Raw genomic sequence first — 27,394 nt, forward strand, 5'->3', positions numbered from 1 at the left:
CCTGGGCCTGGCCGGCTGCTCCACAGAGCCGCCGTGGAGCACAGCCGGCCATCGAGGATTCTGGGGGGGAGGGACGGAGTGCCTCCCCACTGTCGAGAATTCCGGGGGGAGGGACAGAACGCCTCCCCCCCCATAAACATAATCTGCGGAAAGATAAGTACATTTCGTACATCCCTAGTCTGAAGCACAGAGAATATTTTAGAGCAAACAGAGGCAGAAAGATTTTTAAAAATAGATATTAGGAAGTTCTTAATTAAGCACAAAATAGATGGAATAGAACATCATTGAAAAGAATAAGAAATGCATGCCAAAGTGCCAGCTGCAGTTCAGTTCCAACAGCAACAGCTATCTGTAGTCAACATAGGTTGAAAGTGATGCCAGCTCCAGTTCAGTTGCAACTAGGGATGTACGAAAGTCACTCACCTTTTCGACGGGGTGATTCGCAGTGGGGGGGAGGCGCTCTGCACCTCCCCCGAAATCCTGATCCGGCTGGCTCCACTCCACAGAGATTCCACAGAGCCGCCGGCCGGGGCCGCCCGCAGACGGACATCCGGCCGCTGGGCAGCCTTCCAGGGGGGAAAAAACCGCGTACGCAAATGGCGGCAGCTACGGCAGCCGCCATTTGTGTTCCCTTTTTTTTCTGTTTTAGCCAATGTAAATATTTACGTAAGCTATTATGGCGAGGAAAAAAAGGAATGCAAATAGTGCCCACTACTCTATTTGCGTTCCCCTTTTTTTTGCCATAATAGCTTACATAAATATTTAGGTAGGCTAAAACAGCGAAAAAAAGAGAATGTGGGTTTTTGTTGTTGTTGTTGCCGTGATAGGCTACGTAAGTATTTATGTAGCCTATCATGGCAAAGGCAGCTATGCAAATGGTGTGGTGGCTGCCATTTGCGTGGCTGCCTTTGCCATGATAGGCTACATAAATACTTACATAGCCTATCACGGCAGCCTGGCCAGATGCAAATGGCGGCTGCTACGGCAGCCGCCATTTGAGTCAAGAGCAGCCAGCCGAGAGGCCAGCTGCAGCGGCCGCCGGAGCCGCTGCTGGAGCCGTCGCTGGAGCCACTGCCACCGGAATATCCACCCCAGGTAAGCTTTGTTCTGGGGTGGATTCCGTGGGGGGGAGTGGGGTGGGATGCCATTCCACCACGGGTTTTGGGGAGCCGAATGCCAGTGCATTTGGCCTCACTGAAATCCGTGATGTAATTCTCCGCCATCCCTAGTTGCAACTAGGGATGTCCCAAGCATCCATTTGAGGGTGCAAGCTTGGTGGGTTCCCCCCAGTTCGGCCCCCCGGACACCAGTCTGCTATTCTGCTCTTGCCCAACGTGACCCATGCTGAATCAGGCAAGCGCGGAGGGCCCTGCTCCTTGCCCGAGCAGCAATGGCAGGATGGGAAGCCTTCCAAGAGCAACCACAAGAGCAACTGCGCCCCTCTCTGCTGGTGCTCGGCAGAGAGGGGCGCAGTTGCTTTGCGAGACAGGAGAAGGAAGTGCCACTTCCCTCTCCTGTCGCCATGCCACTGCTGCCAAGAACTACCGCACCCCTCTCTGCTGGTGCTTGGCAGAGGGGGGTACAGTTGCTCTGGGTGGCGCTGCAGAAGAGGCCCTCACCTGTCGCTGCCAAGAGCTACCGCGCCCCTCTCTGCTGGTGCTCGGCAGAGAGGGACACAGTTGCTCACATCGGCGGCAGTGGCAGCCCTCGCTGGGCCCCTGCAGACCACCAGCTGGCTCGCATCCCAGTGCAAGCCAGGTCGGGCAGTGGGCAGGGGTCCAGTGAGCAGGTCGCAAGGCGGACTCAGGTGAGTTCACACAAGCCTAGTTTCAACAGCAACAACTAAATGTAGTCAACGTAGTCAGGGGAGTGATGACGTTAAGTAATGATATTGGACCGTATGTGAATTCATCAGTAAAATTAACAGATGATCTGAAACATGAACTACTTATGAATACTAATATACCTGCAGCAAATTAAGATTTCAAAAAGGATGCAAAGGGACCACACTGTTTCCATCATGTGTGGTTAACCCACTATTCACCATGGCTTGCTTACTCCACACTCCTGAAAGGAGCATTTTGTAAATATTGCACTATTTTTCCACAGCTTGTTCATCATGGGGTAGAGGGAGCGTTCATCATTGCACCTTTCACAAAGTACAATGATTTTAATGAAATTGCAAGAAAACATATTCCAAGTATTTGGCAGAGCCATGTGCAAATAGATGCATCAAACATTTTGGCCATCAAAAACAAACCTGAGATTTGACATAATGTGTCAAATTGACAGTGCTGTGAAGCACCTAGTAGAGGAAATTAGGAAGAAAGTCTGTCCAGTCTTGTCCACTATTATTTTTTGTGGCACACATTGCTTTATGTGGGGAAAGATGCACAAGTGGAAATATACAAAGCCTCTTTGAGTTTCACATTTAAGCCAGAGATGATACACTACGGAAATATTTGGAAAATTCTCCAGTTACTACTGCTCGCTATACATCTGTCTGTGTGGAAAATGAACTGATTAAATGAACTTGTGTGAAGGTACATAAGAGAAGACATTGTTTCTTCAGCCAACATTTCAACTGGATTTACAATCACTGCTGATTAAAGTGCTGACATATCTGGAAAGGAGCAATTGTCACTTGCTGTATGTTTTGTTGATACAACTGGTTATGTAAACATCTGAGAGGAGTGCCTTGATTTTGCAGTGCTAAATGAATGAGATGCTACCTCAGTTGCCAAAACAATTATTAGTGAGTGTACAAAATGTGGCTTAGATCTAGAAAAACTACATGGCCATGGATATGATGGCTGCTCTGCAATGGCAGGAAAAGAAGGTGATGTGCAAGCTAAAATAAAGAGTGGATATCCCAAAGCTGCTTTTGTCCATTGTGCTGCACATAAACTCAATCTGGTTGTGAATGACTTGAATGCTGTATCTGAGATACAGAATTCCATTGGTATGGTTAAAGCTATCATCAGTTTTTTTTCCGTGTGAGTACAAAGAGAATGTATCTTATTTCAGCTGTGCCATTACTATGTGATATTTGTTGGACTGCAAAATACCAAAGTATCAGAATCTTTTCCACCAACTTTGAAAAGAATTTTGAACAGTTAAGCTTACTGGCCACTACAGCTTCAGGTAAAACATGCGCATCAGTTGCAATTCGGGATGGACGAACTCACCTGCGCCCAGCTTCCCTGGGTGCTCACTGAGCTGCTGTCCCAGCTCATGCTCCCCCAGATGTGCTCGATGAGCGTTCTGCACTCACTGAGACCCACTTGCTGAGCAGCCCTGCACTGCTATTGAGGGCTGTCGAAAAACTGATAGCTCTCCAAAGCAAGGGAGAGAAGGGATCCCTATTGGGAGCTGGGAAAGTGCCCCATTTCTTTTGAGGAAGCAAGGGTGCCAGGCACAGGAAGGGGTGGGTGGGGGCACCTGCTCTCCACTCCTCATGCCTGGCACTTTCACTTCCTCAGAAGAAACAGGCTGCAGCCTGTTTTGATGTCTTCCTTCCATTCTTGTGCAAGAAAGGAACAAAGACATAAAAAAAGCAGGGGGCAGAATGGAGTGAGATTGGGGGACACTCAAAGGGATTCCTACCACTCAGGCATCCTCTTTCCCCCCACCACACACCACCTGCTCCTCCAAAAAGGCATTTCCCCCCAGCTAGGTGGAGGATCCTTCTTGCTGGTTGCCTTTTAAAAGGCCAGTGGAGAGAGGGATCTTCAGTCCCACAGGAGGAAAATACTTTTTGGGGGGTAAAATTCACCCCCCACCAAGGACTAGCTTGCCCCCACAGTCCTTGGTCGGGAGTGGAAACCCCCCCCCCAATTTTCCCAAGATGTACCTTGAAAATCTAATGTAAGTGAATTGCTCCATATACTTACATTCGATTTTCAAGGTGCTCCTCCAAAAATTGGGGGTGGGGGTGAGGAATCCCACCCCCCACCCTGGATTCTGTTATCCAAGCACCCATGGTGGGGGGGATTCTCCACCCCCCCAGCCTGGACTTTTACACGGAGCACTTCCGTAAATGTAAATATAGCGCACATAGGGCAGTAAAAGCCCCAATCTGCACAAAATTGTAGGCAGTAGAAGGGCTCCATTCACTTCCATTGGTTTTCAAAGTGAAACTCATGAAAATCAGGGCTGGGAGGAATCCCATCCTTCCACCATGGCTCCTATTGCCCCAAGAACCCATGGTGGTGGGGGGGCTGGGATTCCCCACACACACACACTCAATTTTTGCAAAGAACACTTTGAAAATCAAATGTAAGTAAAAGTATGTAAGTAAAGGCTCCTCCACTGCCTGCAATTCTGTGTAGATCGGGGCTTTTAATTCCCTATGTGTGCAATATTATATTTACGGAATTTCCCAAGGCACTATTTTTTCCCCACAAAATGGTGACCACAGGAAGGTCAAGCACTTCGTTATGGCCCGTGGCCGTGTGTGAGTGGGAGCAGTGGCTCGGTGGACACAGCCCGGAGATGCAAGTGGGGGGAGAGTCCATCTGACTGAGCCAAGCACTTGCACCATCCCTGGCTGCGATCAGCTGCAAGTTCAGGAATGTTTCTCTTCTGTCGTATTATAATTTTTACCTATTCTGCAAGGCTAGAATCTATGACACAAGCTCTCCAAAATATTGAGTTCGATATTATGAAAGCATACATGTCCAGGACCTTTTAAGTAGGGCTGTGCACTGCCTCAGTACGAAGCCCAAATAATGAGGCAAAGTGGGCTGATCTGGAGGAGCCTCCTTGTGGTATGAAGAGGATCAGAGCAGCAGCAAGGCTCCCCGAGGTGAAGGGCCTCCTCCATGAAGTGCCTTGTCCACCTCATATATTTAGAGCTCTTCTTATGCCTGAGCAGTCCAGACAGGTGTCTCCAAAATGTATCAAGTTCTGAAAGCTCATACGGAGGGGCAGAAGGAGGAGGAGGAAGTGTGCTTTGGCAAATGGGAACTCTTGGGCTATAACTATGCCAGCAGTCTCCAATCAGAGACAGTGGTGGAAGGAGGGGCTATATTAGGGATATACGAAACGACTTACCTGTTTCGTTTCGTGACATCCGCGGTGGGGGGGAGGCACTCCATCCCTCCCCCCGAAATCCTCGCTGGCCAGCTCCGCTCCGCGGCAACTCTGCTGAGCCGCCAGCCGGGGCCTCCTGCAGCAACAACCGGCTGCTGCTGGGCTGTGCAGGGAAGCAAATGGAGGCCGCCATAGCTGCCGCCATTTACATTCCCCTTTTTGCCATGATAGGCTACGTAAATATTTATGTAGCCTATCATGACGAAAAAAAGGGAACGCAAATGGTGGCGGCTACGGCAGCCGCCATTTGTGTTCCCTTTTTTTCCCCATGGTAGGCTACGTAAATATTTTATTAAATTATTAAATAAAGGCATATATTATAGCAGCCTTCCCGTTTAGTGTTTGGCTCCGCCCCACCCACCATTCTGAAGTGAATCGTCTGTTTCTTTTCTGCCTTGATCCTCCCAAAACATAAATTAAAGAAGGTTTCCCCCCCTCCCCACTATTCTTTGCTTGGTCTTGGCTCTTATCACCTCCACTGTCCTCCTGTATTTCTTGAACTTCACCTGTCTTCCTTAAAAGACAAATAAATATAAAACAATAATTCAAAAACCCCTTTTATTTGCTTAGGTAGTTCTATATTTGCTTTTCTTTTGCTCTTGTGTGTCTCTGTCATTGTGTGTGTGGGTGTGCGTGCTTGTGCTGTGCTCCAGCAAAGCAATACATCCACATTGCAAGACAGTGGTGAAAGCACTACATATACTATTTATATTAATTAACTTCTTATTCTAATGACACTCCACTGTGTGGCAAAACAAGCCAGCCCAATATGAGGTATCTTCGGGGTGTTGGAAGGGACAGAGGTGGGTGAGCTGCTGCTGCCACTAGCAGCTCCATTAGGCAAGCTGGCTCTCCCCTAATCCAGATAGTGCGTCCCAGTGAAGTAGGGCAGCAGAGTGTAGAGGCCAGTTGCAGTGCCCGGAGGTCCTTGTTCAAGGAGGCTGGCGGAGGCAGCTGCGATAGTTGCACTCTTGCTGAAGGAGGAGCAGCATCTCCTTCTGTACTGGGGAAGGGGAGCCCGCTGATGGACATTAGGCCAGAGGTGTCTGGTGTCCTCAGCATGAGAGTGTGGCACAATTTCCAGTTTCAAGGCCCGAGGAGTGATGCACTGTTACTCCCTTACCCCCACCCCCTGGCTTGTTGAGACCATTCCTTCATTTACTCTTGCTGTTAGCCCCAGAGCGGAAGAGCCCCCGTCACCTCTCATCCCCTAGAAAGGAATATTCCCTCTTGGTGGGCTTGACTCAGTTTGTATCTGCCTTTCTGACCACAGGCCATTCTTCCCTAGAGAATAAGCCCTGGTGTTGTCTGGTTTGCGGCCCCAGGCCGCTTTTCCCAACACAGTATGCCGTAGTGGGAAAGGCATTGCACTTTGGTCCCTCCTTCCTTCCTTCCTTCCTTCCTTCCTTCCTTCCTTCCTTTCTTTTGTAGATCCTTCATTTAGAAAACCAATGTAACTAGTCCCAAGGTCTATGGCTGCTTCCCAGGCAGCTCCTCCCTATAGAGGTGCTCGTTGGCATGTAGTACCTGTAGAACTACCACAGCTCCTGCTTGGCAGAGTTGCTGTGTCTTCCTGCCTTCCTGGCTGGCCACCATTGCCATGCCGTATCACTGTGCTAAGTCTGGACACAAATGACGTCCACTATGCCATTTACGTCCCTGTTTTTTCACGTGATAGGCTACGCAAATATCTACGTAGATATAATTTGTGTAGCCTATCGCATGAAAAGTAAACAGGGATGCAAATGGCATACTGGATGCCATTTGCATCTGGACTTAGCACAGCGATACGGCAATGGCAGCCAGCCATATTGCCAGCGCGGCAAAACTGGCAGCTGGCTCCGCAGGATCACCACATGGAGGAGCCGGCCTGGACGGATTCTGGAGGGTTGTGGAGGTGACTGCTCCATTCCTCCACAGACCCCAATGGGGCCAGATTCTTGGAATCCAGCCTCATTGGGGTCCATGGCAGAATTCTCTGACATCCCTATAGCTAGATCCATTTTTTTCTAGAAAGTCAGCAGCTTGGTGTACCATCAGAAAGTGGTTAAAGGTGGCGTAGGCCAGGGGTCAGCAGAAAGTAAATCTCCAGAAGTTTTGGACTTCAGCTCCCAACATTCCAGACCATTGGCCATGCTGGCAGGGGCTTCTGGAAGTTGAAGTCCAAAACATCTGGAGATCTACCTTCTGCCCACCCCTGCTGTAGGATATGGAGGATACTTGAGCATCCATCTGCGAGGCCAGATCTAACAGCAGTCAAGTAGCAGTATCTTGGTCATATCAGGATTGAGCTTCAGTTTATTGGCCGTCATCCAGCTCATTATCAGTGTCAGAAGACACCTCTTCAGAATGTCTACCAGCCACACTTAGAGAAGATGGAAAGGAAAGATGAAGATGTCTGTCATCAGCATACAATATTTGTAGGGATGGCGGAGAATTCCGCCATGGATTTCAGAGAGGCTGAATGCACTGACATTCGGCCCCCCGAAATCCGTGGCGGAATGGCCTGCCCCCCCGGCCCCCCCACAGATTCCTCCCGGGACGAGGCTTACCTGGGACGGTTCCGGACGGTGGCGGGTCCAGTGGCGGGTCTGGCAGCAGCGGCGGCTGGTCTTTCGACCAGCTGCCATGGCCGCCACTTACATCCTGGTCTTTGCTGTGATAGGCTATGTAAGTATTTACGTAGCCTATCACGGCAATCCATGAAAAACAAAAACAAAAAAAATGGTGTATGCAAATGGTGGTGGCTACGGCGACCGCCACTTGCGTTCCTTATTTTTCGCCGTTTAAATCTATGTAAATATTTACATAGACTATTATAGTGAAATAAAAGGGGAACGCAAATAGCATAGCGGGCGCTATTTGCGTTCCTTTTTTTATTCACTGTTTTAGCCTACGCAAATATTTACGTAGGCTAAAACGGCGAATAAAAAAGGAACACAAACAGCGCCCACTACGCTATTTGCGTTCCCCTTTTTTTTTGCCATAATAGTCTACATAAATATTTACGTAGACTAAAATGGCGAAAAATAAGGAACGCAAATGGCGGCCGCTGTAGCCACCACCATTTGCATACACCATTTTTTTTGTTTTTGTTTTTCATGGATTGCCGTGATAGGCTACGTAAATACTTACATAGCCTATCACAGCAAAGACCAGGATGTAAGTGGCAGACTTACGTAGCCTACCACGGCTACCTGGCTGGACGCAAATGGCGGCCACTACGGCGGCCGCCATTTACGTCCACACCAGCCAGTCGGTGGCTGGAAATCCAGCTGTGGATGGCCCTGGCCGATTGCTCCGTGGAGCCGCCGCGGAGCAGAGCCAGCCGGGCAGGATTCCGGGGGGGAGGACCGGATCACCTCCCCCCCATTGAGGATTCCGGGGGGAGGGACGGAGTGCCTCCCCCCCCATGAACACAATCCACGAAAAGGTAACTGACTTTTGTACATCTCTAAATATTTGCTCTCAATATTTTGTGGGATCACCTTCAGTTGCTGCAGCCTGAGGACATGGACATGGTGCTTGCAGCAATGCAGCCAATCACATGCCCTCTTGATCCTTGTCCCTCTTTTATTTTATCTAAAGAATCTAGGACTGGCCCGTGGAGATGGGTAAGAATTTGGGGGGGGGGGGTTCGACAACAAAAACAAGGTTTTGACCAAATTCAAAAATGGAAGGAAGTGAAATGGAGAACTGTGTCTCACTATGCATGGTAAATACTTATGTTTAATTTGGTGTTTGGAATCCTACCTCTGAATGTTTGCTCCACTATGATGCACATGTTACATGTTACAGTATGTATGAGTTATTATTCCAGTTAGTAGGTTGATTATTCACACCTTGAGCAGGGCCTTTTTTTGTTGTCAGAAAATAGAATCCATGGACTGATATGATTAGGGATGTACGAAAGGCACTTACGTGGTCCCGCAGCTTGCTTCGCGGTGGGGGGGAGGCACTTTGGTTCTCCCACCAAAGTTCAGGCTGGGGGGGGAGGCGCCCTGCCTCGCCCGGCCGAAATTCAGGCCGGGGGGGAGGCGCTATTTGCGTTGCCCTTATTTTCGCCGTAGTCTACGTAAATCTTTACGTAAACTACCGGGACCAAATAAGGAATGCAAATGGCAGCGCCCATGGGCACCGCCATTTGCATACGCACTTTTTTTTTTTCAAAGTCACCCGTGATAGGCTACGTAACGATTTACGTAGCCTATCATGGCTGACTTTGGAAATCTAGCCGTGATAGGCTACGTAAATCATTACATAGCCTATCACGGGTGTTTTGTTTTGTTTTTTGCTTTATTTTGTAATGGCAGCGGCGGCAGCCAGTCGGAAGACCGGCCACCGCCCCCACCCCCGATGAAACGCCGCCGAACTCCCGCCAGGACCCGCCGCCGAGAGGGACATTCGAGGGAGGTAAGTCCCATCCTGGGGGGGGGGCGGGGGGCAGAGAATTTCACCAACAATTTCGGGGGGCCAAATGCATTGGCATTCGGCCTCCCCGAGATTCATGGAGAAATTCTCCACCATCCCTAGATATGATAGTGCTGAGACATTGAGAACCACCGCAGAAATTTTGGCCCATTCCTAAGAAAACGGAATACTTCTGGTCCAGAAGATGTGTGGGTGGTTTGGTGGCTCCCAAGTCCCAACCAAACATGAAAAAATGGGGGGAAATGGTTGTGTATCAAAGACCTCTCTGCAGGGGTATATTTTCCCGGATGGGCTTGGGATTTGGGTGAGGTGTGTTTGGGCTGGGGCCACTAATGATCTTCTTTCCTCTTCACCAGCTGGACAGGAGTTGCAATACACATAGGGATGTCAGAGAATTCCGCCACGGATCTCAGTGATGCTGAATGCCAGTGCATTCGGCCTCCCAAAATCCGTGGTGGAACGAACCCCCCGCCCCCCCCACCCCGCAAAAGGCGTGCAAAACAGAGCACTTACCTGCTGCCGTTCGTGCTGCTTTGCAAATGGCAGCCACATCTGTGGCCACCATTCACTTCTTCATTATAGCCGTGATAGGCAGATAAATAATTACGTAGCCTATCACAAAAAAAAAAGGGAACACAAATGGTGGCGGCTACGGCGGCCGCCATTTGCGTTCCCTTTTTTTCCCCCTGTGATAGGCTATGTAAATACTTATGTAGCCTATCGGGGGGGGGGGGAAAGGGAACACAAATGGTGGCCACTGTAGCCGCCGCCATTTGCGTTCGCTGTTGTTGTTTTTTCTTCATGTTAGGCTATGTAAATATTTACGTAGCCTATCATGGCAAAATACAGGGTCACAAATGGTGGCGGCTACGGCTGCCACCATTTGCGTCCCTGTGCAGGCTGCCCAGCGGCCGAATGTCCAGCTGCGGGTGGCCCCAGCCAGCGGCTCCACAGAGTCACCGTGGAGTGGAGCCAGCCGGGAAGAATTTTGGGGGGAGGGACAAAGCGCCTCCCCCCACCGCGAATGTCACCCTTCGAAAAGGTAAGTGACTTTCGTACATCCCTAATATGCACACTAGCTCCTGTCTGCAGAAGAGGGCTTCAGCCAAGGAAAAATATATTGCTTTTGTTTTGGGAGGCTCTTAGTACAAATTGTAGCCTCCTCTCCACCCCTACTTTTCCTTCTTTTTGTGTGTGTGTGTGTGTTTTGTAGTATTGTCATACAGTTCATTCTGCAATATTTACATAGGCTAGAAAGGCGAACAATAAAGGAACGCAAATAGCGTCCACTACGCTATTTGCGTTCCCCCCCTTTTTTTTTTGCCGTTTTATCTTACGTAAATATTTATGTAAGATAAATCGGCGAAAAATAGGGAACGCAAATGGTGGCCGTCGTAGCCACCGCCATTTGCGTATGCTGCGTGGTGTTTTTTTCAGGTTAGCCGTGATAGGCTATGTAAATTCTTACGTAGCCTATCACGGTCCAAGGATGGCAATGGCGGCGGCAGCAGCCCTGCCGCGGCCAGCCAGGAGACCAGCCGCTGCCACTGCCGCCGGAGCTGCCACCGAATCCGCCCCAGGTAAGTGCCGTCCCGGAGGAATTTCACCATTCCACCACAGATTCCGGAGGGCCGGCCTCACTGGAATCCTTGGCGGAATTCTCCACCATCCCTACCTGCCCAGTCACTGAGGTCATTGGAGGATATGCTCCTGATGGTTCCACATAGACCTATAGACCTACTGGAGTCCACCCAGAGAAGAGCCTTGAACGTGGTGGCCCCCTTTCTCTGGAACTCCCTGCCTCCAGATGTCTGACAGGCACCAGCACTGTGTTATTTCTGGCACCTCCTGAAGACATTTCAGGAAGCCTTCCTTGACCGACAAGCCACGGTTTTTATACTACTTCTACTTTTTAAAAAAATTAAAATAGAGTTTTATTCTTTCATCATATCATTGTATCTTTTATTGTTCACAGCTCCAGAATATGTCTAGATATGGAGCGGTATATAAATGCTGTAAATAAATAAAGAATATTGCAGAGGGACTCTCCCAGCTGTTTCATGTAGATGTCAAACAACCTGGGGACAAAAAGAGAATCCCAGAGCATGGGGAGGCTCAAATTTCATGTACTGGTTCAGGAAAGCTTTCTTTGTGCCTGAAATGGATGTCATATCCATTTCATATTATGCAAGTACTTTTCCATCTGCACTGACTGCCAGTCCATGTCTGGGCCTGATTCAAAGTGTTGGTATTAACATTTAAAGCCCTAAATGGCTTGGGGGCAGATTACTAGGGATGTCAGAGAATTCCACCACAGATCTCGGCCCCCTGAAATCTGTGGCAGAATGAAGCCCCCCCACACAAAAGACACACGAAATGGAGCACTTACCTGCTGCTGTCCGTGCTAACTTGCGAATGGTGGCTGCCATTCGCTTCCTCATCATAGCCGTGATAGGCTACATAAATAGTTACGAAGCCTATCACGGCTAATGCAGGGATGCCATTTGCGTCTCTGTGGAGGCCGTGATAGGCTACGTAAGTATTTACGTAGGCTATCACAGCAAGCAAAAAAAAACAGTGGAAAAAAAAGGGGAACGCAAATGGCGTAGTGGGTGCTATTTGTGTTCCTTTTTTTTTTCGCCGTAATAGCCTACGTAAATATTTACGTGGGCTAAAACGGCAAAAAAAAGGGAACGCAAATGGTGGCCGCAGTAGCCGCCGTCATTTGCATCCGCTGTTTGTTTGTTTGCTGTGATAGGCTACGTGAATATTTACGACGCCTATCATGGCAAAATACAGGGACGCAAACGGCGGCGGCTACAGCAGCCACCATTTGTGTCCCTGCAGGCTGCCCAGCGGCCGGATGTCCGGCTGCGGGTGGCCCCGGCCAGCGGCTCTGCGGAATGTCCGCGGAGCAGAGCTGGCTGGACAGAATTTCGGGGGGAGGGATGGAGCGCATCCCCCCCACTGTGAATGTCACCCTTCGAAAAGGTAAGTGACTTTCGTACATCCCTACAGATTACCTGAAGGATCATCTCCTCCCATTTGTACCTGCCTGGATCCTAAGATAATCTTCAGGGCTTCTTCTCCAGGAGCCCTGCCAAAGGAAGTGAGGTGGGTGGCTACCAAGAAGAGGGCCTTTTCAGCTGTGGCACCCTGGTTGTGGAACGAGCTCCCTAGAGAGGTTCACCTGATGCCTACATTCCGCTCTTTCTGGTGCCAGGTGAAGACATTTTTATTTTCCCAAGGATGTTAGGATTTTAGCATTCTTGCCTTTTAGCTCTACTGTTTTAAATTTGTTGCTGTATTTTAATTAACTGCATTGCCATTAGATTTTACTCTGGTTGTACCTTTATACTGTGGTTTTAATCGTTCCTATTTTATACTGTTTTTATGCTGTACCTGTGGTTTTAATGTTTTGAACCACCCAGACAGCTTAATTAACTGGAAGAACAACACATCTTCAGTTGGAAGGTTTGCTTCCCCACCCACACCTCCATCAGTCTTTAGATTCCAGGCAAAAAGGCAGTTCTTTGGTATTTAAAATCAGAGTGAATATTTCTGCTGTCTCTTCTGCTGCTGCATTCATGTATTAGCCCCCCTTTTTTGTTCCTGTTGCTTGGTGATTGTTTTTCATTCTATCTGGGATTCTTGTTTTCATTTGTATCTTGGCTTTTATATTATGCTTTGTGAGCCAGCATGTAGATCTGTTAGATCAAAAAATTGGAATATAAATGGTTTAACAAACAACAACCCCTACGAAATGGAACCAGAAATTGTAGCAAACTGCTGCAGAATGGGACATCTTTTGCTGTGTATTGGAATATATGTTATAAGCACTACATGTATGAGGAGCGTGTATTTATTCTTTGGTAATAATGTATGATTTTATAACATTTTGGGGAGTGGAGAGACAAATAAAGAATGTTGGGAGATAGGGGCAGAATATTTTGGACAATATGGATACATTCCAGTCCATAAACTAGGTGCATACGAGAGAGTAGTTCAGCCTTGCAAATAGAAAACAGCTGGGAAGGCAGTTTGCCCACCCTCTCTCTGATCCACCAGGCCATGACCCTTCCATGTATTCCACCCCCTCATTACATTCTTCGCACAAACATCACCTCCTCCATACAGTTTCTATAGCTGAACTATGGAGGCTGGAGACAGGTTTGCATGTTCTCAACTGTCATCACCAGCAGCCATTCCAGCAGGCTGTACAGAAGGAGACGCAGGGCCATTCCACCATCCCACCAGTCTACCTACTTTTTTCTTCTTCCCTCCTCATCCTTTTTTTCCTTGTGTGTCATGTCTTTGTAGATTATTAGCCTACAAGCAGGGACTCTCTTGTTTTACTGACTACAGATAAGCCGCTCTAGGAGCCTGTTTGGCTGAGGAGCAGGATAAAAATACTTTAAACAAACAACAAACAATATCCTCTCTGTCCTTGAATGTCAGCTTGAAAAGTGCGGAGGAAGAGGCGAGTACTTAACTTGTCAGCTTCCCCACGCTTGATGCTCAGCTAAGTGGTTCCCATTCCCAGTGTGTCAGCTGAGCAATAGGTTTGTGGAGGATGCTGAAATGTTTCTGTACTAAATCACCTTCCTGAACTGGATAGAACTTGTAAAGTCTGTTTATTTGCATTCTGAGTCCCAAGCCCTGTAGGCATTCTATGCTATTATATAATCCATTGTTTTAACAACAACTTTTTGTTTGAAGAACTAGCACCAAGAACATTTTGTATGCTGTCTTCAGATGCTTTTTAAAAAGACAGTGGGTTGGATCCAGAGTTTTACCTCTGCTGGCAGGAGCAGAGTTGTTCTTCTTGTTTCTCAGAACTTCTCTGGGAGATGTAGACTATTTCATTATCTGATAATGAATGCTGGAACTTATCTTATCAGTGAATGCTGATAATGAAATATTTGCTGGATCTTGGTATTTATTTAGGATCAACCAATATTTGACTTCAGCCTTCTTCCTACTGGGCTCCTCTATGTGTTCTATGTGTTCAAGGAACATGCAGCCTCTGTCCCACTGTCATAGAATCATAGAACAGTAGGGTTGGAAGGGGCCTACACAAGGCCATCGAGTCCAACCCCCTGCTCAATGCAGAAATCCAAGTCAGAGCATCCCTGACAGATGGCTGTCCATCCTCGTCTTGAACACCTCCAGTGTGGGAGAACCCACCACCTCCTGAGGGAATTGGTTCCATTGTCGTATTGCTCTAACAGTCAGGAAGTTTTTCCTGATGTTCAGCCGGAATCTGGCTTCCTGTCACTTGAGCCCATTATTCCATGTCCTGCACTCTGGGATCATCGAGAAGAGATCCTGGCCTTCCTATCTCTGACAACCTCTCAAGTACTTGAAGAGTGCTATCGTCTCTGCCCTCAGTCTTCTCTTCTCCAGGCTAAACATGCCCAGTTCTTTCAGTCTCTCTTCATAGGGCTTTGTTTCTAGTCCCCTGATCATCTTTGTTGCCCTCCTCTGAACCCTCTCCAGTTTGTCTGCATCCTTCTTAAAGTGTGGTACCCAGAACTGGACACAGTACTCCAGATGAGGCCTAACCAGTGCTGAGTAGAGGGGAACTAGTACTTCCCGGGGTTTGGAAACTATACTTCTATTAATGCAGCTCAAAATAGCATTTGCCCTTTTTTTGCACCCACATCGCATTATTGGCTCATATTCAGCTTGTGATCGACAACAGTTCCAAGATCCTTCTCGCTTGTAGTGTTGTTGAGCAACGTATCCCCCATCTTGTCACTGTGCATTTGGTTTCTTTTTTCCTAGGTGCAGAACTTGACATTTATCCCTATTAAATGTCATTCTGTTGTTTTCTGCCCAGCACTCCAGTCTATCCAGATCACTTTGAATTTTGTTTCTGTCTTCCAAAGTATTAGCTATCCTGCCCAATTTTGTGTCGTCTGCAAATTTGATCAGCATTCCCTGCACCTCCTCCTCCAAGTCATTAATAAAAATGTTGAAGAGCACTGGGCCCAGGACTGAGCCCTGCGGTACCCCACTCATTACCTCTCCCCAGTTTGAGAAGGTCCCATTGATAAGCACTCTTTGAGTCCGATTCTGTAGCCAACTGTGGATCCACCGGATCGGTGTTTCATCTAGCCCACTTTGAGCTAGTTTGCTCATCAGGCTATCATGGGGCACTTTGTCGAAAGCTTTGCTGAAGTCGAGGTATATGATGTCTACAGCATTCCCACAGTCCACAAGGGAGGTTACTTGATCAAAAAATGAGATCAGATTCGTCTGGCACGACTTGTTCTTGACAAATCCATGTCGGCTTTGAGTAATCACTGCATTGTTTTCAAGGTGCTTACAGATGGATTGCTTTATCATCTGCTCCAGAATTTTCCCAGGGATTGATGTCAGACTGACTGGTCTGTAGTTCCCAGATTCCTCCTTTTTACCCTTTTTGAAGATAGGGACAACAAACATTAGCCCTCCTCCAGTCATCTGGCACTTCCCCCGTCCTCCATGATTTCTCAAAGAGAATAGACAGGGGTTCTGAGAGTTCTTCTGCCAGTCCCTTTATTACTCTAGGGTGCAGTTCATCTGGCCCTGGAGATATGAACTCATTCAAAGTAATTAGGTGTTCCTTGACCATATGCCTATCGATCTCAAGCTGCAATCCGCCCCTTCAACCTGTACTTCGCCTTTGGCAGGGGGCTCATAGACCCTCTTTTGGGAGAAGACTGAGCCAAAGTAGGAATTGAGCACCTCTGCCTTTTCTTTGTCATCTATTATCATTTTGCCATCCTTATTTAATAGCTGAGCAACCATTTCTTTCCTCTGCCTTTTACTATGCACATAGCTGAAGAAAGCCTTTGTGTTGCTTTTAGCATCTCTCGCTAACCTCAGCTCGTTCTCAGCTTTAGCCTTCCTGATGCCATCCCTGCAATTCTGTGCTACCTGCCTGTACTCTTCCTTTGTTACTTGGCCTTCTTTCCACTTCCTATATGTGTCCTTTTTTGTTTTCAGTTCATCCCTAAGCTTTTTGTGAAGCCACATTGGCTTCTTCTGTTTGTTGTTGTTGTTGTTCAGTCGTTCAGTCGTGTCCGACTCTTCGTGACCCCATGGACCATAGCACGCCAGGCCTTCCTGTCCTGCGCACTCTCCCAGAGTGTGCTCAGGTTCATATTCATTGCATCGGTGATGCTATCTAGCCATCTCATCCTCTGCCGTCCCCTTCTCCTTTTGCCTTCAGTCTTTCCCAGCATCAGGGTCTTTTCCAGAGAGTTTTCTCTTCGCATTAGGTGGCCAAAATATTTGAGCTTCAGCTTCAGTATCTTTCCTTCCAATGAGCACTCAGAGTTGATTTCCTTTAGGATGGACTGATTGGACCTTCTTGCAGTCCAGGGGACTCGTAAGAGTCTTCTCCAGCACCACAGTTCGAAAGCATCAATTCTTCGGTGCTCAGCCTTCCTTATCGTCCAGCTCTCACAGCCATATATTACTACTGGGAAAACCATAGCTTTGATTAGACGGACCTTTGTTGGCAAGGTGATGTCTCTGCTTCTTACTATGCTGTCTAGGTTTGCCATAGCTTTCATCCCAAGGAGTGCCTTGAGAATTTCCTTTTTTAAAAGCTCCCACTCATTTTCGACTCCTTTTCTCGTTAGTGTCGCTTGCCATGGGACCTTACTGATAATTGTTCTGAGTTTATTAAAATCAGCTTTCCTAAAATCCAGGGTACGCGTTTGACTACACTTGGCTTTTGCTTCCCTTAGAACCAAGAACTGAAGTACAACATAGTCGCTTTCCCCCAGAGTTCCTGTAACTGCTACTTTATCCACTAAGTCATCTCTGTTGGATAGGATCAAGTCAAGGATAGCCGATCCTCTAGTTCCTTCCTCTACTTTCTGTAGGAGGAAGTTATCCGCCACACAAGTCAGGAATTTCCTGGAGGGGCCATGTTTTGCAGAATTTGTCTCCCAACAAATATCAGGGAAATTGAAGTCCCCATTACTACTACATCATGCTTCCTTAAAACATTGGCTATTTGCTTTTCAAAAGTTTCATCCTCGTCTTCTCCTTGATTGGGTGGCTGGTAGTAGACTCCGACCACCAGGTTCCTTTTATTCTTTGCTCCATTTATTTTGATCCAGATGCTCTCGATGGGGCTACCAAGCTTCTCCTCCTGTATTTCTGTGCAGAGATATGTATTTTTCACATACAGTGCAACCCCACCTCCCTTTCTGTTCCTCCTGTTCTTTTTGAACAAGCTATATCCTTCAATTGCTGTATTCCAGTCATGAGAGTCATCCCGCCAAGTCTCAGTTATACCTATCAAGTCATAATTTCCCTCCTGCATTAAGAGTTGAAGTTCGTTCTGTTTGCTTCCCATACTCTGGGCATTAGTATATAGACATCGAAGACCATGTGCTTCATAGTCTAGCTTTCTTCCTACATGTGTCTGAAGACTATTATTGGGCGCTATCAGAGCTGTTCTCTCCATTGCAGTGCATGCACCTACATCCATTGTTACCCCCAACATTACATCTCCCTTCCCCGTAGGATTCAGTTTACAGCCCTCCTGATGAAGTTCTTCATGCTGTGGCCAAACACATTCTTCCCATCCTTTGTGAGGTGCAACCCGTCCCTTGCCAACAGCCCATCTTCCAGGAAGTATAGCCCGTGGTCCCAGAATCCAAATCTCTCTCGTCGGCACCACCTTCGTAGCCAGTCATTCACCCGGAGTATTTTTCATTCCTTTTCTATCCCTCTTCTAACTACTGGAAGGATGGATGAGAAAACTATCTGGGCCCCAAAGTTCTTGAGTTGCCTTCCCAAAGCTTCAAAGTCTGAAGTGATTTCTTCGTAGCTCCGCTTGGCGGTATCATTTGTTCTCACATGGATGAGAAGAAAGGGATACCTGTCAGTGGGTGTTATGAGTGCAGGCAACCTTTCAGTCACGTCTCTAATCCATCCTCCAGGGAGACAACATACCTGGTGAGTCCACGGGTCTTCGTGACATACTTGGGTCTCAATCCCATGCAGCAAGGAGTCTCCCACTACTACCACTCTTCTCTTCTTGTTGTTGTAGGCCTGGGTTTCATCGCCTCTGTTTGACTGACCTTCAGCCTCCTGCTCACTCTCATATAGGTTCCCCTGTGATTCTTCCTCTGCAGGCTGTCCTCCAATCTCATCCGCAAGTACCTGGAATCGGTTCCACAGCTCCACTGCTCCCACTGGTGCAGAGTGGTGTCTAGTTCTTCTTCTCCTAACTGTCACCCTTTTCCAAGGAGTATCCTCGACTCCATTTTTCTTCACCTCAGCATTTCCCACTGCCTCATCTTGCTGTTGATCTTCAAACTTCTGGTCTTCCCTTTGCTGCTGTAGTTCCCCCATTCTGTCCAAGAACTCTTTGTGTTCTCTTATTCCCCGGAGGGTCGACAGTCGCTGCTCCAGTCCACTTACTTTTTCTTCCAGCAGCGTGATCAACTTGCACTTGTTGCAGGTGTAGGCCATGTTGTTCTCAGGCAAGAAAACAAACATTGCACACACCTTGCAGGTCACCACCACTGGAGAGTCCTGTCCTTCCATTTCCACTTTTCCCTTTTTGTGTCTAGCTTTGTGATTGTTCTAGACTAGCCTGTGCCTGTTCCTCTACTCAGTAGAGGTTAAAAGCAGAGTCCCACTGGTGTGGAAGTATATGTTACAAGACAAATAAATGAAAAAAAGTTAGTTAAAAAATAAAATAAAAAAAATGAAAAAATGCTAGGGGCCTCCCCCTTGACCTCCCCTGCTGACCTCCCCTGGCCAACTCCTGTTTGCTCCCCCTGTTTGCTCACTCTGGTCGCACACTCTCTGGGAGCTTGCTTACTTCTGTAGTCCCTGGACCAGCTCAAGCAGCTTGCTCTGCTCTGCTCTGCTCTGCTCAGCTGGGAGGCGGGAAACAGACTGAAGCTTCCCGCCTACTCAGCTGCTGGGAGTACTCAGGCCACACATACCCAATTCAGTTGGAGCTCTCAGAAGCACCTGGTGAGCTCACAGCCACTCAGAAGGATAAAGGGCAGCCCCCTGGGCTTCCTGCAGCCCACTTACCTCTTAGCCTCTGTCTCCTTTGTCTCTTTTACCACTGCAACTCCCCTGGCCAACTCCTGTTTGCTCCCCCTGTTCGCTAGCTCTGGTCGCTCACTGTCTGGTAGCTTGCTTGCTTCTGTAGTCCCTGGACCAGCTGGAGTAGCTTGCTCTGCTCTGCTCTGCTCTTCTCTGCTCTGCTCTGCTCAGCTGGGAGGCGGGAAACAGGATCTACAACATGCCTACATGTGTCCGCTTGGACGCCCATGGCACCTTTCCATGCAATGCTGCAAGCTCAGGGTTTTCAATGGCACAAAGAGGTGTCTGTGCATGTAGGCATGTTGCAGGTGTGCAAAGGAATGAGCCTATGGCAGGGATGGATAGAGTCTGCTACCATGATGTTGCCTCCTGCCATGCCCTATATGTGTTCACTGAATGCACGGAGGAGCTCTAAGTGTCTGAAGAGAGCTTTTGATGTTTGATGTCAATATCTGGTATTGGACCATTTATATTTGACAGCATTTGATAGCAGGGCTACGACCTTTGCTTAGTGAAGGGTACAGTCCTATGTATGTTTAGACAGAAAAAAGTTCTACAGCTCCCAGCATGCCCCAGCCAGCCATGCTGGATGCTGAATGTTGTAGGACTTTTTTCTGTATAAATGCATAGGATTGCTCCCTTAAGCAATTAAAGCTTTCACTGATTAATCAGTGAAGGCAAAGTTCGTTTGCTTGGGCTATCTGTTAATGGCACACACTTATTTGGGGGATTAGTTCTGGTGTGTTGCCATAAAAGGAGATGAAAAAGGAAATATAAAGATGGCCTTTTCTGCTGGCAAAAAGTGGTAGCTTTTGTTTATTAAATTGTAAGTTCTCAAACTTCTTCCAATATTGCAAGTTGCTTTACAACCAATATTGCAAATTGCTTACTCAGTACAGAAGGTATGCCTGCAATTTCTTACCTCCTTTTATTTAAAAATGCAGAACATGAGCGCAACAGCACCTTCCTGCCCATGTGCCCCAGCATACTGCCTCTGATACTCGAGATAGCATATAGCCATCAGGACTAGTAGCCATTGATAGCTGTTTTCCTCCATGAATTTGTGCAGTCCCCCTTTAAAACTGTCCAAATTGGTGGCCATCACTACATCTTGTAGGAGGGACTTCCATAGTTTAACTATGGAAGGAAATGGGAGAAAATGCAAGTGATTTTTAGCCTCATATGAGAAAGACTGGAAGGGAAGTTTTGAGAGTAAATGAGTGAGGGTGGGGTGCTGTAACCATTTTCAATTAATCCAGGAACTGTCCTGAACTCAATAAAATGGGTTTGGGATTCAGCTAATTGAGTGATTATGTTTAGCCCACTTTTAGCTCCAGAAAGACTGACCACTCCCCAGCTTGCCTTCCCCTTCTTCAGCCCATTATTCCCCTTTCCCAGTGTCAGAAAAATAGATGCAGATTTTTTTTGTGCTACTTGCTATTATATTTTGATTTTCTTTTAAAGGGAACTCAATCGCTATTTTTTTTCTTGGCAGAATTGGATTAGAACTACATCATCATCATAAGATCAGGGAAGGGAGCAAACACACTAGAAAAGGAAAGGTTCCTCCTGCGCAAGCACCGGGTCATTACTGACCCCTAGAGGGATGCCTGCTTGCGCTGGCGTTTTCGTGGCAGACTGTAGCAGGGTGGTTTGCCATTGCCTTCCCCAGCCATGACTACCTTTCCCCCAGCAAGCTGGGTACTCATTTTACCGACCTCGGAAGGATGGAAGGCTGAGTCGACCTGAGCCGGCTACCTGGGACCCAGCTTCTGCTGGGATCCAACTCAGGTCGTGGTGGGGAGAGTTTCAGTTGCAGTACTGCCACCTACCACTCTGCGCCACACTAGAACAGGCAAATAAAATGTCTGGGCAAACAAAAAGGTGTTGAGCTGGCATCAAAATAATTACAGTGTTGGTGCTAGTCATGGAGAGTGTATTCCATAGACAGGGTGCCCCAACTGAGAACTGGTGTCCCTTTTAAGAGGTAATGTATCTGAGGTATTTGAAGAAGAGGCTCTCCTGACAATCTTAGATCTTGGGCAGGCAAGGACAGGGACAGGTGCCCCTGTAGCTATTAGGGCCCCAAGCCATTTAGGGCTTTAAAGGTAAGCGCCAGCAGCTTGAATTGGGCCCCGAAGCTAAAAGGCAGCCAGTGCAATTCCTCCAGAATGGGTGTGGTATAATTCTGCCTAGCTGTACGGTTCTGGCCACCACATTCTGAGCTAGCTCAAGGTTCCACCTCGTTTTCAAGCGCATGGCCGCTTGTACAACACATCGCCATAATGCAATAAGGAGCTTACCATTGTGGCTGGACTATCCCTATCCAGAAATTATCATAGCTGGTGAACCAGCTGCAACATGTAAAAGGCACTCCTAGCCACCAGGGCCGCTGGAGCCTCAAGTGACGATGCTGGATTAAGGAACACCACCAGGCTATGCACTCAGTTCCTGAACATGAGAACCACCTACCTACAGGGCCTCACCCAGCCCATTACTGATACTGGATGAGCACCCAAAGGGCCTCAGCTGATTCAATGACAAGGAGAAATAGAGCTGGATGTCATCAGCACATTGGTGGCTACGGATGTTCAGCAAGTTATCACCCAAAACAAGGGGCCGCCAGGACTGCCCTCTCACTGCAGCTTGGCGAGACTACACTCATAATTCCTGCAAACTGCGGAAACTCACATGTCACATCCTTTCAGCAACAACACTCCCCCTCTCTCCAGGGCATTCCTAGGACAAAGATCCGGGGATACAGTCTGGGACAAATACTTTCCCCAGAAGCCTTTGCATGGTGCAAGACTCCCACACCAACCTGCATAATAGGCTATGTTGCAAATATTTATCCAAAATAAAATTATTTTTCTTCCACATCTTTATGATATGCGTATTCCTCTCATAAGTTTACAATTTTCATAGAGAAATAAATGATATATTCAAATGTATTATCATATGATGTCTGAATCAGTTTGATTCTAATGAAGCATTCTGGTAGAAGCGTGTGTGCTGACATCTGTGACTTTTGACTGAACCTTTCACTAACCTAGGAACCTGCTATGGGAAAGATGAAATTTTCCCAGCTGAAATCAGGAAAGTAGCAAAACTTGTTCAGATAAAGTTGACAAAAGGAAGAATAACTGCTGAACACTGTACATGTTCAAGTTATGAAGTGAATGACATGAAATGTAAAAAGTAAACAGGACCTATAAGAGAGAAGCAAGTGGCATCTCGTTTTGAAAGGAAGCGTAGCTCAGAATTGCTGACAAGTAATGAAATAAATATATTACTTCCCAAAAACATAGCTGTGAACTTTGGGTGAAAAAAAGAACTAATTGTTAAAGAAATTCCTGTTTTGTGGGAAACATACATCAGCCGTTGATTTTTTTTTTAAGCATTTAAATATGAGAGGCCAATGTCCTCACAGAACCCAGCATCAGTTCTCACAGGATGCGACATCTGCCCTCAGACGGACAGCAGCAGCACTAGTCCTCATTGACATCTCCAATCCATATTGCTCCCAGCTCAGAAATATTATTGGGTAAGCTGCTTTAATCCTTAAAGGCGAGGCTCCTAGATAAACTCAGAAAGTTTTATTGCAACCGAAACTCTCCCCATGACCTGCTTCAATCCAAGTGGAAGCCGGGTCCCAGCTCCCAGGTGGCCGGCTCAGGTCGACTCAGCCTTCCATCCTTCCGAGGTCGGTAAAATGAGTACCCAGCTTGGTGAGGGAAAGGTAGCCACGACTGGGGAAGGCAACGGCAAACCACCCCGCTATAGTCTGCCACAAAAACGCCAGCGCAAGCGGCGTCCCTCTACTAGGAGTCAGCAATGACTCGGTGCTTGCACAGGAGGAACCTTCCCTTTTTTTGCTTGCAACCACATTTTATATTTATGTATTCTATGCTCTTATATCACAAAATATAGAAACAACTTGAGATTTTGAAGAAAAAAGTGAAAAGACCTGCCTGCTCAGAGTCCTCTTTTTTCTTTTCTTTTTTAAAACTCTGTGTACCAGGAACAATACCAGGAATATTGTAACCTTACTTTTGTTCCTGGAATATGCACAGGATGGTTACCGCCTGATGCATGATCAAAGCTAAATACCCAGATCCTATAGCAGAACATCTCAAGACAAGGACAAATCTGTCACAACGCTAAAGCTAATGCCTTAACAGACGTGCTCCAAGGTCAGGGATGATGTTATGCAATGTCATAAATCTTGCTTGCTTACAACTTACCTCCATGCACCCACAATTTTCCTTAGCCTTTCAGGCCCAAATCTAGGCACAAGGAGAACGACTGAATAGGGCTAGATTTTCACAACCATCTTAACAAACATACATAAAGTGGGAATGCCAGTGCAGTGTAATGTGTGAAAATACCCCTAGTGTGAGACACAGTCCTTGCATGTCCTTTTCCCACCACATAGAAAGAGCAAGGATAGGGGCTGTTGAGCTGATTTTCTGCTTTCAGAAAGGTGGTGTGAGGCCCTGATACTTCTGCTTTCTCACCTATGCCTTCCCCCACCCCATTGCCTGAGGGTTGAACTACATATTTCTCTAAAGATGTTGCTAGTTGGGGGGGGTCTTTTTCACTCAAATGTAAGCACACAGGAGCCAGTATGGATCAGGACACTAGAGTGGGAGGTAGGGGCCTGTAACATTTTGTCCTATGCCTGTCAATTGCATTTTGTGAGTCTGTCGTTTTGACCCTGTCATTTGGGGTAGAGGGCTGTTCCAGACTGGGACTTCAGCCAGGGAGCAAAGAGTTACAGTTTTACACTCCCCCCCATGGTAGGATCCCGATCTCTGTAGTAAGATGTAGTCTGACTTTGTCTGGTCACATTCCATACCTAAAGAAATAGGCGTTGTACATAGAATACAGTATAATTCATCGTAACACCCTTCTGAAAATATTGGAGTACTAGTTGAATTCTAGCTTCAGAATGAAACTGAACACATATGCCATAACTTTACCAGCAGTTGTGGCCATAGGCTATAATGGGGCAGAAAAACCTCAATCACTTTTGAACTGCTGCTCAGAACGTCCTCGACAAGCCTGAATAACATACATCAGTAGTTTCCACCAGTAGCTTCCACCAAAATTTTGAAAGAAATATAGGATGTGTTCAGCTGCAAATAGGAGTAAAAAGGGCCAATGTGCCAATTTTCAACACTTTTTAACTTGCTGTGTCTGTGGCAGTTGTTATTGTGTCAGTTTGACATTTTGCACAATTGTAGGACTAATTAGGTAGATTACGGATGCTAAGTTTGGAGAGAGAGAGAGAAGCTAAACAGGTGTCATTTCATTTTGTGTGTGTGTGCACGTGCCCGTGTGTGTGCATCTCTCTCTCTCTCTCTCTCTCTCTCTCTCTCTCTCTCCTGGTATCATTTTTACAAACAATAGCATTTTGAAGCTTATAATGGCAGAACCTCTTCCTGAATTTGTCTTAACTAAAGGGGCACTCCTGGGCCCCTTTAATGAAAAGCACTTAATTACAGAGATAATGTTCTGTAACTGAGCATCAAATCAGTTTCACTTAACCAAATCTGGGGCTGGTTTCAGAAAAGAGTATGTGCACATCGATTCAGAATAAGGAGCTCTGACAGTTATGAATGCTCAGCAAAACAACTGATCATGCTGTGTGCATTATGCTCAGATCCCAGTAGCATATTTCAGAACATGATGTACAATCCAAGTAGAAGTTCTCCTGTGCTGCATTGAAGTTAATGGGACCTGGGCGAGGTATGGTAACATTCCACAATAGAAAATAAATAAAACATCAAACCAAGTTCTTGCTTATATTTGCAAGTTTCCACAGTCTTAACATTGTTCTTTGTTTTTGTGTCCAAAACTTTCAGCTTTGCTTTCTCTGTCAATGTGTTAGTCCTTTAAAACTATACATTTACCTATTCAGGAATGTAGAACAGAGTGCCTTTCATTACAAAATCACATGTGTGCATTTTTTGTTGGTGAAACTTTTGGTGTGTTTTATGGTTCATTAGCCTTGAGTCATTGTATAGTCGGATCTCATTCCATATATGACATACTTTGTAATAAATCATATGTAAGGTTTTTGCATGCACTTAGATTTTAATCATTTAATTATAGTAGCTTTGTACACTTCAGCATTTGTTGCTTGTATTTGCAGCTGTTGTCCCCATTTTGTTTTGTTGGTGCCCAACCTTCAAAACATTAAATGAAATAGGCATGTCATGTTTTGGTCATGTATCAAACCTCTGACAGTTTGTCATAACACTTGGATGAAAAGAAGATGGTGAACTGACCATACATTAAGGGAAAGCCCTAGCTGTCAAGATCTGCACAGGGTATATGGTACAGCAAGAAGGTGAGCCTAATGTTCTCAATAATGCCTATTCTTGCCAATCCCCCTCCCCACAAATACATAGATAAGATTACAGCCTAATTAATCCAGAACAGCAAATACCTCCTGTTTGATGTACTTATGTACTCATTAAAACATTAGCATTGTTTCTTCATCCATAAGGATATGCATATGTAGAAGGTGTGCTAAAAACTGCCTATTTGCAACTTGGCAGAGCCAATGGATTTGATCCAGACTTAGTCATGCTTACAGCAGACCCATTGAAATAAATGGGATAAGCATAGCTAAGTCTGGATCCAACCCAAGTAGCCATCATTCTATCCTCATCACATGACTGATTTACCAGGGAATATTTAAGTCTTCACTAAAGATAAGGCAATTAAATACAAACAAAGGTTATTCCTAGCACAATATATTCTATTATATACTTTGCTGAAATGTGAGCCAAAAGAAAAGCATAAAGGTGTCTCTTCTTACAATGCCCCTGAAATGGAGCTGACAGTACTACATCTTTTGCCTAAAGATCTGGCAAGGCTGATCAGAACTATGGAATACAAGTACAATACTAATTTTCAGAGGGTAGCTCTGCTTCCTTACCTCCTTTGCACTGTAGTAGCATGAGGCCATCACAATCTCCGTAGCGTGGAGGTCAGTTACATAAAGTGGCACTTGCTCTTGGCTGCTTGGCAGCAATGCCTCTTGAAATGCAGCTGCAAACTAGCTGGTGTGCATCATCAGCCCATACTTTATGAGTACCATCAGAGCCCCACCCTTCTTTGGCAATGCAGGAAAGACATTCTGACGATGCAAGAGTGAGCCAATGGGTTCAGAGCTGCACCTCAGCTGTTGATTCTCTGATTCTTTCCTCCAAAGCTTTATTTTATTATGCAAAGGAGCTGCAGGGGGCTCCAGGAAGTGGACCAATTGAGGGGGGAGAGAGAGAAAGGGGCTGTTTATCCCATTCCTTCCCAGGCTTTTGTCCACCAGAATCGCCCCATTCCTTGGTTACTTTTCTCCCTAGGAGAAAAATGGCTGGCAAGGAAGAGGGCTATTTTGAAGAGGCAACTAGCTGGCAAGGGTCTCCTGCTCAAGCCCCCCACCCCCAGCTGCTTTACACTGTTGGTTGGCGGCCCCCAGATTGTCCCCTCAGCCTTGCCAGCCCAGAGCTGGCATAGTTTCTTTCTGCCCAATTGATTTCAATGGGGGAGGGCAATTCCAAAAAATGAAGATCCATCGGGGTAAAAAGGCTGGTAAAGCAGTTCCCCGCCTACTACTCTGGCCAGTGTGAGCAGTCAGGGCTTCAGAAGTGGTGGATTATTGGCCATATTCTCCTGCCTTAGGATTGCTCTGCCCCCCATTGCTGAAGAATCCCACATCTATGCAATCCACACTTCTGTGTCTGGAATTTTAGGTAATTTCCACTATTTGGCTTATATTAGTTTA

At 46.7% G+C, this 27,394-nt stretch overlaps 1 protein-coding gene and 1 pseudogene across 1 annotated transcript in view; one reads left to right on the plus strand and one right to left on the minus strand.

The window, feature by feature from the left end:
* The window catches only part of LOC146357387 (cytosolic phospholipase A2 epsilon-like), a 123,612-nt gene extending 96,904 nt beyond the window's left edge, over window positions 1-26,708 (minus strand). Inside the window, exon 1 of the mRNA XM_084846386.1 lies at window positions 26,549-26,708. Coding sequence (XP_084702512.1) covers window positions 26,549-26,578 — 30 coding nt within the window. The 5' untranslated portion in view covers window positions 26,579-26,708. The remainder of the gene's footprint in view (window positions 1-26,548) is intronic.
* LOC146357388 (zinc finger MYM-type protein 1-like) lies at window positions 1,873-4,693 on the plus strand (annotated as a pseudogene).
* Window positions 26,709-27,394: the final 686 nt, after the last annotated feature.

This window comes from Heloderma suspectum, chromosome 1, assembly GCF_057233095.1.
Source record: "Heloderma suspectum isolate Gila_16-S chromosome 1, 16-S_ref, whole genome shotgun sequence".
NCBI lineage: Eukaryota > Metazoa > Chordata > Lepidosauria > Squamata > Helodermatidae > Heloderma > Heloderma suspectum.